The sequence below is a fragment of the Vigna unguiculata genome, chromosome 9, assembly GCF_004118075.2.
Source record: "Vigna unguiculata cultivar IT97K-499-35 chromosome 9, ASM411807v1, whole genome shotgun sequence".
NCBI classification, from domain to species: domain Eukaryota; kingdom Viridiplantae; phylum Streptophyta; class Magnoliopsida; order Fabales; family Fabaceae; genus Vigna; species Vigna unguiculata.
In genome coordinates, this window is record NC_040287.1 from 5,490,660 (window position 1) to 5,504,889 (window position 14,230).

At 32.4% G+C, this 14,230-nt stretch overlaps 3 protein-coding genes across 3 annotated transcripts; all 3 read left to right on the top strand.

Moving 5' to 3' along the window:
* Positions 1–5,856: 5,856 nt before the first annotated feature.
* Positions 5,857–9,706, top strand: LOC114196103 (sugar transport protein 7). Its single transcript, XM_028086629.1, has 4 exons — positions 5,857–6,131; positions 7,745–8,064; positions 8,403–9,029; positions 9,231–9,706. Exons 1-4 carry the CDS (start codon positions 5,987–5,989, stop codon positions 9,639–9,641), a joined length of 1,503 nt encoding a protein of 500 aa, XP_027942430.1. The 5' UTR covers positions 5,857–5,986; the 3' UTR covers positions 9,642–9,706.
* Positions 9,707–11,970: 2,264 nt separating this feature from the next.
* LOC114195839 lies at positions 11,971–12,810 on the top strand. The gene has a single exon (XM_028086259.1). It carries the CDS (start codon positions 11,986–11,988, stop codon positions 12,406–12,408), a length of 423 nt encoding a protein of 140 aa, XP_027942060.1. The 5' UTR covers positions 11,971–11,985; the 3' UTR covers positions 12,409–12,810.
* A 293-nt stretch (positions 12,811–13,103) lies between these two features.
* Positions 13,104–13,952, top strand: LOC114162815. Its single transcript, XM_028046793.1, has one exon. The coding sequence runs from the start codon at positions 13,104–13,106 to the stop codon at positions 13,950–13,952; it is 849 nt and encodes a 282-aa protein (XP_027902594.1).
* The last annotated feature ends 278 nt before the right edge of the window (positions 13,953–14,230 follow it).

Here is a 14,230-nt window from a genome sequence, read left to right on the forward strand (position 1 = left end):
ATACCTCGATGTGAGAGTGTGTTGGAAGAGGGAGTGTGTTGGAAGTGCAGTCCTCACCTTACAAACCGATTTTGTGGGATTGAGTTAGACTTAAAGCTCAATTCTACCGGTAAAAAATGGTAAAAGATTTAGCATTTTCTCTTGTTCTCCTTTTTCAACTCTTGGCATGACCAACTTCTTTTTTTCTTTTTTTCTTCATTTGAAAGGTAAAATAGATAGTCTAAATCGGATAAATAATTTAATCTCATATTCATCGATAACAGAGTTGCACTGCTGGAAATTGTTGCTTGCACCAAATAAAGATGCATCATTGATCATCCACTAGTTTTCGAGTAATGAAGGGTTAACTTATGAATTTGTCGGAAAAGTAGGTTAAAAACACATGTAGGATTCAGAAAACATATTCAACTATGGAAGTATACAAAATCAATAATTTGCCAATCAAGTAAATTAAACTAAATTAGAAATTAATTATTCCTTCATTAAAGTGGCAAAACTTTTAGCTATTATAAGTCCTAAAGTAAGAGGTTAAATTATTTATTCTCTTTCTCTCAATGAGACTATTAGTCAACATTTTTCCAATTTATTTAGAGATGAAATTGTAGTGCGACCTTGTGGTAGGAATGTCCCATTATAATATTTAGTCTTAGCATATTTTATCCTTTTTCAACTAGTAAATTATTTTTCGAGTTTTTGGGTTATGTTGCTACTTTGTTACTAACACAAAAAAGCCCTATAACGTCTGTCCAGAAAAAGTCTCACATTAAAAATGGCCGGTGATATTTTTGTAAATTATTTGACTTTTTTAACGTCTGCCCATTTCAACACAGACATAATTTAACGTCTGGCCCACAATACCCCAGTGTTATGTAAAAATTAACGTCTAAGCTCTCTGCCTCCGACTTAATTTAACGTTTGACCCACTCTGCCCCAACTTAATTTAACGTCTGACCCCCTCTGCACTAACGTTAATTAACGTCTGACCATGCAGTCTCGACGTCAATTTTTGGGTTTTCTCTGCGTGAAACGTAGAAACCCTAACTGTTTCATCGTGCCACCAATTTTTTGCGAGGCTTCTCCACCAACAGCCACCATTCCGAGCTCCTCCAGGTAATTTTCGAATGTTTTTCACCACCAAAGTTGTTGGGATTTGATTATGGATTGATTTTAGGCGTTTTGAACAAAATATTTTTTGTTTTCATCCTGCAGTGTTTCGCAATCCTTCCCGATGGTGACCATTATTCCGACCTCCTCTAGGTGAGTTTCGAACATTTTTCACCACCAAACTGGTTGGGATTTGATTGTGGATTGATTTTAGGCGTTTTCAACTGAATATTATGTGTTTTCATCCCCATTTGCATCGTTTTGAGATTATTTTGCTTGTTATCTCGTTTTCATTGTATGTATATAATTGATTGTATTTTTTTTATTTGCAATTATAATTTTTATCTTAGACTATTTTTTTTTGGCCTATTTTTTTTTTAATCAAATTTTTATAATAATATTTATAAAATTACGAAATAAAATTATATTTATTGTTATTTGTAAAATTGGACTAATTGTATTTGATTTTTTAATATTATTGTTGCATTAATTTTTATTTTATGTATGTAGATTTATTATGGATTCATTGTGGACCAAGGGTGATCTTCCGTCTATGGATTCATTGAACCTCAAACCATTCAACCTTCGAAAAACTCACATGACCACATCAAACTTTATTTGCAAACATGGATGGTTGAGTCAAATAGAGAGATCTACTTTGTGCCATACATTGATGCGTAGGTATTTTTGCTAGTAATATTTTATGAAGTATTATTAATTATTTATGCTAAGTACTTGTGATTGATGGTAGGTATTATTGGCAACTATGTGTCATCATTCCAAGACAATGCACAGTTGTATGGTTTTATTTATGCCATAGGAAGATTCCACCTGCTTCGAAAAACATGTTACAAGAGTAAGTAGTGCTTTTTTTCAATCCTAACCTATGTATCTACTTAGTTATAAAAACTACCATATGTTTTATGTTTCCAAAATTTCATTAGAATTGTGGGTAAGCCTAGAGGCCAGCAACTTAAAGTATTATATCCAAAGCTTAGAACTCATTTAGTTTAAAGTTATTAATTTCTGTATGTCAACTTATGACTTTGATATGTGTTTATTTTATTTGTAATGTTTAGTGTAACAAGCAAGAAGATTCATGGGAATTGTGTATATTAGTTTAGAATATATGTTGAAACTTAAGTGTTATTAGATATAATTGTAACTCCATAATTGTGCTGAAATTATTATGAAACTGTTCTGAAAATTTGTTGATTTTCAAATGTGGGAATGTTGTAAAAACAACCAAATTTTAAAAAAAAAAGAGCATTTTGACGTCTGGTGGTGCTCTGACAGATGTTATTTAACGTCTGAGCTTACCATGACTGACGTTATTTAACGTCTATCAAAGCCCAACAGAAGTCAAATTGCTATGTTTTTTGGCTCCATTTAGTGCGAAAATTGATGTCTGCTGCTTTTAGTCCCGACGTTGGATAACATCGGACCCCTATTGCCCCGATGTTAAGTGACGTTGTTCTTTTTTCTGACATTATTTTGACGTCACCCTGTACGACGTCGGTGTTTGAACAGACGTCAAAAATCAAAAATATCGGACGTTAAAAGACTTTTTTGTGTTAATGGAATGACTTGGTAATGTCTTGTTTGCAAAAAGAATTGCCATGAATTAAGTGCAAAGGGTAGAAATTTCTCAATTATTTGCATTGGTTTTGACTTAAAATACACTTATTTATTAGTTGAGCAGGAAATGAAGACATTTTGACTATAAGAAATCAAATACGCAACAAGTTGGATAAAACTTGAACGTTTGTATAATTCTCTCCCTACTTCACTTTAAATGTTAATTTATTATGTGTGTAGGGAAATATTATAAGGAAAAAGTTAGTTTGACATTACTCTTCACAAATAACTCCTGCTTAGACACCGGTTTTTCTTAATAAAATATTATTATCTAAATAAAATATTAATTTATTTGACTCTAGGCTTAAATTAACACCCTTCTTAGATAATTTAAGATTTTACTAATTCATCTTATTCATTAATCTTTTTATCAGTTGTATTAACTTCTTTTGTGAATATAGTACAATTAAAATGTGCCCGACTGTTATGGCCTATATGTTTGTGCCAACATGATATTGTCATGATACTGTTCTGGGTTGATGACAACATTTGAATCATATGGCACATAATTATAATTAAACAACAATTACTTTTTTATTAATAATATTATTTTTAATATAGGATAATCGGTAAAGCTGTGAAAATGGATTAAAATTCGCGAGTCAACTTGGCTCATCACGGGTTTGAACTGGGTTGGGTTGAAATTCTTTTACCAATTTTAATACGGGTTGATTTTGACACGATCTAGAACCTGGTTCACCCGAGTTGAACCCATGGTGAGTCAAGGCTCACAAACTCGCAGATAAAAGGGTCACACAAGTGTTTTTTATTAAGTTGAGTTTTACATTTGAGTCATGTTAGGTTGTTTTTTTTAGCCAAAACATAAATAATTTGTATTTTTTATTTATTTTAGTTTGTATTTAGATTGTATTAAAGTTTATTTAGATTTTAATTAGAATTATAATTTAGTTTTAACTGAAAAAAATATAAAAAAAAATTGTATTTTTTTAATTAAGTGAATTTGTGAGCCAACCTGTTTAACCTGTCAAGCCGTGAGTTCGATTTTTTTTTTTCACTAAAAAGTGAGCTGACTTTGATTGATTCACTAAATTATCAATTCGTAGTAGATCGAGTCGAGTCGAGCTGGATTATCTGTTTTGACAACTAACAAAAATGGAATAGAACTGATAATGAATGATTTAACTCATTTCATAAAAAAAATAGTGCTTCATCATTATTTCTTAGATTTCACTTATTTTTTATTTTATTTTTTCGAATAAGATTTCTATGGTAAAAAGTCAACGTGGTTTTAATAGCAAATGAAAGCATTATCATTATTATACTTCAGTCCCATTATTTTCTTTCTTTAATTTTTTTCAACAAGATATTCCGGAATATGATTCTATCAGTATCACAGTGACACACATATGTGGAAAAAACCCAACTCTGAAATATTGCACCAAAGTGTGATATTATTAAAGTGTTATGAAACTGCAACAACAACCCCACAAAGAGAAATCAAAGATACTGAAATCGAGTTTCAGAAAACAATGGTTACGTGCACATTCAACCCACAATACAAATTAGTATAAACTTATAAAATGTTTACACACTTTCAGATCACTCAAACAATGTTACACACTATCATAAAATCGTCCTTTTCTTATAATAAGATTCTTTTATACATTACAAATACATTTTTTAAATACTTTTATTAAAATATATAATCTATTTCCATAAATAAATTAATTTATCGAAGACCAAATAATTATTTCAAATAAAGAAATGTTTGGTTTAAAAGTAAGAATATACTTTAAATTGAGGGAGTGTATTCATAAAATAAATACAACGTTACACTTTAAACACGTAAATAATAAATGAGTTTTTAAGACAATTTATTTAAAGGAGTCTTATTCTTTTTTCAAATCTATTAACTGAATTAAACATTAATTAATTTAAAGATTAATTTTAAAAGTTAATATTTCATTAAAAACCATAATCAATTTACAGTTTCAATAACTATTTTGTAATATAGTATCTAAGTTTTCAAAGGATAAAAAGACCTTGATCAAACCAGGCAATCAAGGAATTAATCACTAATTAAGTTTATTATTATTATTTTAAGGATTCTGTTAAGGATACCGTTTAAGGATAACATGTGTTGAATTTTACGAAAATTATAATTAACTGTAATATTAAATAAATCTTGACCTAATCATTATTAATCTAATTTTCTTTATTTAAAAGATAAAAATACTCATAAATAATATATAATTCTAATTAATAATTTATTTAATCACATTTATAAAATTGTAAAAAATAATTAAATAATAAAATAACTATATTTTAATATTGTTAAGAATTAAAATATAACCAAACGTAAAAAAATTATTTAAAGTAATGACAAAATATATTATTAAGAAATGACAAAATTATAAATTTTAAATATTTATTTTTCTAAAAAATGAAAGATTGTATCTTTCAACTATTTCGAACTTTCATCGAAAAACTCTTCAAGTGTAAGAAATATATATTTTTTGTTGTATTTGAATAGAGATTTTAAAAATTCCAAAATAGTTATTTTGTCAAATAAATATTGTTTAGAAATTTTAAAAAACATTTTTATCTTTACAAAATTTTATACATAAATTTATATTATTTTAATTAATAAAATTAATTATTTCAGTTTTTAATATAAAAAAAATGATAAAATTAAACATTATGACAGTAGTTAAAGTTCTCCTTATTTTAAATGATTTAAAATGGTTGACAAATAAGAAAGGCAGGTCGGGAAAGCAAAGACCAAGTCTTCCATTTATACAAACGTAACTATTCCATTAATATTTACCAAATAACTATAACACATTTGGAAAAATCTCGGGACCAAACCCAATGTTAGTTACATCATTATTCATATACCGGTAGAAATGTAATAAGGAGAATCACACTTCTCAATGTTTGGGTTGAGATACTAAATGAAAATAAGAACTTCATCCATTATGATTGATCGAGTCATTACAGATAAAGAATGGTTTAACAAATAATTCATATTAAGAAGTAAATTTTAAAATTAATTCATATTAAATAATTTAATTCCATAATAAGATAATGTTATTTATGTATTATGAAATTTATATCTCTCCAACAAATTTAATGTAGTTTCAATCACATGTCTAACAGAATGGTTTTCTACTTGGTTGAACAAATGGGTTGGTAGGACTTGTATAAATTCTTAGCTGTACGAGAATGACAAAGGAATCAGTCCTTTGAGGTTGTTGTGGTTTGAGAAAGGAGAATTGAGGAGATGGCAGGTGGGTCTTTCACAACTGGTGCTGTGACCAAGGAGAGAGCAGAACAGTATAAGGGAAGAGTCACCCCTTATGTCATCGTCGCTTGCATTGTTGCTGCCACTGGGGGTTCTCTCTTTGGCTATGATATTGGGATTTCAGGTTCTTCCATAATCCATACTTTCATGCTTTCTTATTTTCTGTGTTCAGGTTCTTTCACAATCCCTACTCTGAATGAAATTCAGATGAGTTTTGGTTATTGTTTATGCCTAATAGTGCTGTTACAACTTGTTCTGAAGAAAACTCTTACAACATAGGTGTTGAACTGTGAATTGTGAATTGCATGTCTGACAAGAGATTCTGCTCTATAAAATTCATGGTGTGAAAATTTTGGTGTGTTCTGTGTTCAATCTTGACCCTCTTTCTGTGTTTCCAGAAGATTTGATTCCCAATCAGAAAAGGTTCCTGGTACTGCATGTGGTTTTCTGTCTTTCCAAAACCTCAAATACAGATTCCTTAGCTCTAGTGATAAAGACATTAAGTTATACCCAAATTCCCTTCTTATTGGCCAATTCTTGTTGAGATAACATGTTCTGTGAATAAAGTTCTATCTACTGTTTTAACAGAGTAGTTGTGGCTCCTCAGTTCCAAATTCAGATTCTTATTATGTCCATCATTGAAAAGAAAAAAAAAACCCACTTAATTTTAAACTTTCTTTGAACATATCATTCTCATTACATCTCTTACGCTTGTTAACAGAGATAGTTATCCTCATATGTGCTAATGAAGTTAATTATTTACACTTCATGGACAAAGGGCTATTTTTTTAAGGTTTTGAATCCGACTTAAGTAAATTCCCTCTAATCAACTTGGATTAGTCATGGTTGAACATGTCATTTGCAAAATTGCAATACCAAAGTCCCCAAAAAAAAGATGAAAATCTGAACTGTCTTGAATGCACTGTACCAAACACTGGATCTCGATAAACTACTTTCTTCATGTATAGGTTGTGTGGATGCCTTAGTGCCTTGGAATCATTTCCAACCTCGTTAACGTTTATATTTACAAAATGTGAACAACTCCATTTTGTTTGGGGAAAAGTTTTCTTTCTTATATTCTGTCATCACTTTTAGATTATAAAAAGTGTCACTTTGTTCTTTACTTTGTCTGCTATTTTCAAAAGTTTAATTAAGAAACAGTGGAAAAAGAAAAAACAAACCATAAAATATGTATTCTTTTACTATTGAAATGAAAAGTAAAAAGAAAATATTTTTATCAAATGAAATGATCACCAAAACAAACTAATCCAAAACCTTAAGCATCGTTTTTATGGGTCATTTTCTTTATATGTCTTTTAACTTTTTTTATTTCTACAGTGTAAGACTTACCTTATGAAACCCATATTTTAAAATATGCTCAAGAACACAGATTGGATTATTCTTGTGCTTGAGAACTCATGTTGTGAGGAACAGAAAATGGGGGAACTTAAAATTGCTACCGTGTTGTTAGATAATAATAAACAGTACCTAGATTATCTTAGAGGATCTTTCTTGATCTGTATCCTTAACTTTATGTTTTAGTCTAATCATTAGTGTAATTGAGCATGTAGTAGTAATACTAGTAAACTGCGTGATTGCTCATAAATAAGAGCATTAAGTTAAGGTAATGCAGAACATATATTGTAGTTTATTACTGTTACCCATCTCTCTCAGTTTCTTTTGCCTCAGAACCTTTGAAGTTGAGAAATTTTCTGATGCATGTTTTATGGTTAATAGGTGGTGTTACATCCATGGATGACTTCCTTAAAGAGTTCTTCCCTGCAGTGTACAGACAGAAATTGCATGCACATGAAAATAACTACTGCAAGTACGACAATCAGGGTCTTGCTGCATTTACCTCTTCTCTGTACATTGCTGGTTTAATTGCATCCTTGATGGCATCTCCTGTGACAAGAAAGTATGGTCGTCGAGCAAGTATCATAGGTGGTGGTATCAGTTTTCTGATTGGATCAGCCCTCAATGCTTCAGCTGTGAACCTCATAATGCTGATATTAGGCCGGGTCATGCTTGGTTTTGGCATTGGATTTGGAAATCAGGTAGTACCGTATTTCTTAAATCTATGACCAATCCTTATTCAGGAACAGACTTTTGTTTTCTTAGGTGAAATAAGTTAGGATCTTTATGCGAAAGGAGAAACCAACTTTTTTCCCTGGTTTAAAAAGCCAAGCTTTTGATTACCCCCAACAAGTATCCAATGCTTTGAAAGGTGTGAGTGTTAAGAACATTAAGTTAAATGTTGGAATGTGTTCATAAAATTCACATGGTAAAAGTTAGTAATGTGATTGAAAGAGTCTATGAAAGAATCTGTGTAGAGAAGATGATCCAGTTATAATTTGAAAGTTGAAAACTTGTCTTCGTGGTTATTGTTTTGAAGGCTATTCCGCTTTATTTGTCAGAGATGGCACCAACACACCTTCGAGGTGGTCTGAACATGTTGTTTCAAGTTGCAACCACTCTGGGGATTTTCACAGCTAACATGGTGAATTATGGAACACAAAAGATCAAGCCTTGGGGTTGGAGGCTGTCTCTGGGCTTGGCCGCAGTACCAGCTCTTTTGATGACAGTGGGAGGGATATTTCTTTCCGACACTCCAAACAGCTTAATCGAACGAGGATTGATGGAGAAAGGAAGGAAGCTGCTAGAAAGAATCAGAGGAACCAACGAGGTTGATGCTGAGTTCCAAGACATGGTTGATGCAAGCGAGTTGGCAAACTCAATAAAGCATCCATTTCGTAACATCCTTGAAAGAAGGTACAGACCAGAGTTGGTGATGGCAATATTCATGCCCACCTTTCAGATTCTCACTGGCATAAACTCCATTCTCTTCTATGCTCCGGTGTTGTTTCAAAGCATGGGATTTGGAGGAGATGCTTCACTCATCTCTTCAGCCTTGACCGGTGGAGTTCTTGCTGGTTCAACATTCATTTCCATAGCAACAGTGGATAAATTGGGCAGGAGAGTTCTTCTTGTCAGTGGCGGAGCACAAATGATCACATGCCAGGTTAGAAAAACTGTCTCGTAAAAATTCTAATCATGTTTAGTATATCCATGTTACAAATATTTCAGATTTTAAGACAAAAGTGTAAAAAGTGTGTAAAGTGATATTTATCATGCAAATGCTATCCAATTACACTTTAGAACTACAAAGTGGTTGTTTATCATGAAATGTTTAGTATCTTACTTCCACTCTTGTTATGAGCAGGTTATAGTGGCCATTATTTTAGGGGTGAAGTTTGGAGCAGACCAAGAACTGTCAAAAGGGTTTTCAATTTTGGTGGTTGTGGTGATTTGTCTGTTTGTTGTTGCTTTTGGGTGGTCATGGGGTCCACTTGGGTGGACAGTGCCTAGTGAGATATTTCCATTGGAAATCAGGTCAGCAGGGCAAGGGATCACAGTTGCAGTAAATCTTCTGTTCACTTTCATAATTGCACAGGCCTTTCTTGCTCTTCTCTGCTCATTCAAGTTTGGGATCTTCCTCTTCTTTGCTGGGTGGATTACCATCATGACCATTTTTGTTTATCTGTTCCTACCTGAAACCAAGGGGATTCCCATTGAAGAGATGTCTTTTATGTGGAGGAAGCACTGGTTTTGGAAAAGGATATGCGTCGACTGATTCATGTTAAACGTTGAACAGGATTCATGTTAGAATGTTTATCAATAAAAATTATGATTTACTAAGGAGGTCTCTTGTCTGTTCAAAATGAAAATAGTGGATAAACAATTAAGTAGATATTATTACACCACAGAAGAATCTCTGATACAAAAAGTTTAAAGGTCCTGCACACAAATCTGAAATAGTTTTACACTACCCTTTAATCAGGATGTTAGAGTAGATCGTAATATGGGTAACTCTTAACCATTTCCACTCTATTTAAAATAAGATGAAGTTAAAAAAAATAAAAAGATAAATAAGGTATTTATATAATATATAGGCTAAAATTCCTAATTTTCGTTTCGATGGTTTCCTTGTTTTTCTTTTTCCTTTAATTAAGTCTTCTTTTTTAAACAATTTAATTATGTCATTTTCATAAAAAATATCATTATTTTTTACATGTCACATGTAGTATTTTTTATTTTTTTAGTTTTTCTTGCAAACATGTCAAATAATGATTATGCAACGTGGTAATGTTAATGTCACATATTTACTCTTATGTGTCAATGTCACGTATCACGTACTATGTGACTGTGTCTTATATTGAATTGAGTTTCTATATTTGTAATTTTGACTTAAAGTAAATTCTAATTATTTTTTAAGATGAAACAATGTTGTCCATTTTAATAATAAAACTATATTAGTAATTAAGATTAATTACAATTTATATATACATAACAAAAGAATTTATATATAAAATCATTCACTTAAATGTTCAAATTAATTTTATTTTTTAATTTACATTTTAATAAATACCTATTTTAAAGATATAAAGTTCTTAAAATACTAAAACATGTAGAGTGACACTTGCAATTTTATTTTTTAATATTTGAAATAATTTAAAAAACTTTATTTCCCTTTGTTTAAAAATTGTATTTGAAATAATTTAAAAAATTGTACATTCCTCTAACTAAAGAATTGTACTTTGAAATAATCTAAAAAAAATTATTTTCTTTCGTTTAAAAAACTGTATTTCAAATATTAAAATTTTAATATTACAAGTGTAGATTTACATTTACATTTTTAATATTTAAAAAATTTATATATTTTAAATAAGAATTTTTTTATTAAAATAAAAAATATAAAAAAAATAGTTTCAATATTTAGGTTGAGTTATTTGATATATAAATTCTAAAAAAATATTTTAGTGTATATATATATATATATATATAATATATACATTGTAATAGGATTAATTATTAATTTGCTCACATCTTGGAGGAATAACATTGTTTCATCTAAACAAAAATTGAGATTCAATTGAATCAAAATTTTAAACACAAAAATTAAATTAAATACAAAATACTGCCATGTAATACTAAAATTGACACGTGGCATCGACATTACCACGTGATATAAGAATGCCTTAAAACTTGTTCAACAAACTTTAAAAAATAAAAAAATAATAAAAATATTACAAAATAACATATGACATGTACAAAACACCAATTTCTACACATTTGTATATTTAAGGGGTTTACTCTATATATTTTTTATACCACTTTTATATATGTTTAGAAAGTTGATTCTATATTTTTGCACATACTTATCTTTCGTACTTTTACAAAGTTAATTATTTATATTTATACATTTGGTTTTCTAAACCTATAAATCATTTTTCACATTAATTATATTTAAAACTTAATTTATAAACTTAAAAATATTTAATATTTCTTTTCTCAACCTCTAATCTCTCTTAATAAACACACAAATAAACACAAACATATATTTAGATCCAATTTTATAACTAGTTAAGAAACAAAAATAATAAATTATTTATTTAATTGAAATGTTTTCTCTTTATTTCAAAAGTACTAAATATATTTCTTTTTAAAATAATTATCAATTAATTTTTTCAAAACAACCCTCCCATTTTTTTAAAGAGTCAACGCCGATATAATTTAGAAATATCATATATCACGTGATAAATCTTTTAAAAATAAAAATTAATTAAAAAAAATATAGAAAGAAAATTATTGGTTAAATTCAATTTTTTAATCACTATTCCTACAGAATTATATATATATATATATATATATATATATATAATTATATTATTTTACTATTTTAAATATTATTCTTCCATAATTATGCATATTTTGATAATTAAATTATTAAAAATACACATGTATTTTAGTTTATTTTAATTATCTAATTTATTGCTGAAACAATAAATTGAGTTGGAGTGAATTAAAAAAATATATAGAAAAGTTAACTTATTCTGGAAATGTTTTTATTCCATTGATAGAGTTATTGAAACTGGAATAAGGCCGGTAAATCAACCCTAGTGATTTGGTATATATACATGACATTAGCACCATTAGACTCAGTTTTTTCTTTTCTTGAAGAAACGGTTTGGTTTCTTGATTTTGCAAATATGGGAACTTCTCTTCTTCTGCGCTCCCACGATTGTCTTCGAGGCCGCGATGCTTTGTCCCTTAATTCATCTTCCATTAGATCACAAGAAAACCCTAATCCCAACCCCATGCCGTACGAGACTCGCCGCCGGAGGCTCTACGTCGGTGATCACTCCGGGATGGTGGTGAAGGCCCACGATACAAACCTCGTCATGGGCCAAGTCAAGATCCTCAAGAGAGGCGAGAAGCTGAGCCCCGTGAACACTCGTTCCAGCGATGATGGTTTTGATCTGGATTTGGGATCCACGAACCGGTTGGGTCCGGATCCGAGTTCTGTTCCGGTTCCGGGGTTCCTCGCTCTGAGACGGTGATGATGGATTGATTGATCGTATTGTTAGATTTCGGCGTCGATTGAGTGCACGTGAGACCTCACTTGGATGGTTTGATCGTTTGATCTGATTGCATGGTCTCGACCAGCGAATGATCTGATTTATCTTTTTCAAGAGCATGATGATCCTTGGGTGCAAGCGAATGAAGATAACATCGAAGGCGAAAGGGGAATACTTCCGGTCCGCGAGGCTTTATTAGGTCACCGTTGGAGACAAGAAAATAGGTTATCCTATTGTAAATTCCCTTAAGTGTTATTGAAGTATACCACATTAATCTAGTAAGGTGTCCGCGTGTGTTTTAGTGTTGTGTTGTGTTTTGTGTCTTGGATTTGTCTAGTTCTGAAACTTGATAGAATAAAAATTCTGGTATTGGTGACTTCATGATTGAATTGAACTTGCAATGTTGATTGGATGCAAATTGGTGATTTCTTTGGGTTGTTTAATAGTTACTTTAATGAAAATAAAAACTGGTAATAAAATAGACAATAAGTGAAATAAGTTAGTCTTAGGAGCACCTGGTGAGGTGTCAAGTATAGATGTAACAAGAAAAGCCTTTCATGTGTTCCATTCCATCACAAGTTCATCATATCTGACTCAAAGGTGTGTCGCCAATAAATCAATCATTGTCTGAATCAAACGCCAGTCGCAGGTAACATCTGAATATGCAAACAAGCGTGATGAGCCTCCAGAACCCGACGGTAGCATTCACAACGCCGCCGAACTACGCGGCGAGACTCTCCAACCTACTGAGCCTGAGCGGCTACACTCCCCTGTGGTGCCCCACGCTCCTGATCCAACCCCTTCCCTCCACCCTCGCCCCCTTCCTATCCCCTCACTCCCTCCGCACCGTCTCTGCCATCGCCTTCACTTCCCGAACCGCAATCCAAGCCCTCCTCCAAGCTGCCACCTCTCTCTCTCATCCTCCGCTCCCTCCAGAGGGCCCCACCTTCACCCTCGCCGCTCTTGGCAAAGACGCCGACCTCATCGACGCCCAATTCCTCTCCGCATTCTGCACCAACTCCAACCGACTCTGCGTCCTGGTGCCGCCCACCGCCACGCCCACCGCCCTGGCGGCGGCCCTCGGGGACGGACGCAGCCGGAGGGTGTTGTGTCCGGTCCCACGGGTCATCGGCGTGAATGAACCGCCGGTGGTGCCGGGTTTCCTCGAAGAGCTTCGGCGCGGCCGGTGGGTCCCTGTTCGAGTGGAGGCTTACGAGACGAGGTGGGCCGGTCCCCGGTGCGCGGAGGGCATTGTGACGGCGAGCGAGGAGGGAGGATTGGATGCGCTGGTGTTCACCAGTACTGCTGAGGTTGAGGGCCTGCTCCAGAGCTTGAAGGAGTTTGGGCTGGGCTTTGCGGACTTGAGGCGGAGGTGCCCAAGATTGGTTGTTGCAGCCCATGGGCCTGTTACTGCCGCTGGGGCCCAGAGGCTTGGAGTGGAGGTTGATGTGGTGAGTTCCAGGTTTGGTAGCTTTGAGGGAGTTATTGAAGTTCTTAATGTCACATTCTCAAGGTTTAGAGTTTAGATGTAAGAAATTCAAATTTGATTTTATTTAGCGTCATAATTAAAACACCATTTATTGGTATTAATCTGTTTTTATATTCCTTATTAAATTACTTGTAATCCTAAAAATGTTAACAAGTATATTCGCGTGGCATTCAGACGTCTCTATTGCATGGTGTAATGTGGTTTCACCTTTTTTTCTATCAAATAAAGGGTAGTATTTTTGCATCATGTACGAACGAAGAGATGCTTCACCGTTCAAATGTTTATTGGTGAAATTATGTATTCATTAAATCAATG

Coding starts and splice junctions, on each gene's coding strand:
- LOC114196103 (XM_028086629.1), top strand. CDS start 5,987: ATGGCAGGTGGGTCTTTCACAACTGGTGCTGTGACCAAGGAGAGAGCA. Junction 6,132..7,744: donor CTATGATATTGGGATTTCAG/GTTCTTCCATAA, acceptor TATGGTTAATAG/GTGGTGTTACATCCATGGAT. Junction 9,030..9,230: donor CACAAATGATCACATGCCAG/GTTAGAAAAACT, acceptor TGTTATGAGCAG/GTTATAGTGGCCATTATTTT.
- LOC114195839 (XM_028086259.1), top strand. CDS start 11,986: ATGACATTAGCACCATTAGACTCAGTTTTTTCTTTTCTTGAAGAAACG.
- LOC114162815 (XM_028046793.1), top strand. CDS start 13,104: ATGAGCCTCCAGAACCCGACGGTAGCATTCACAACGCCGCCGAACTAC.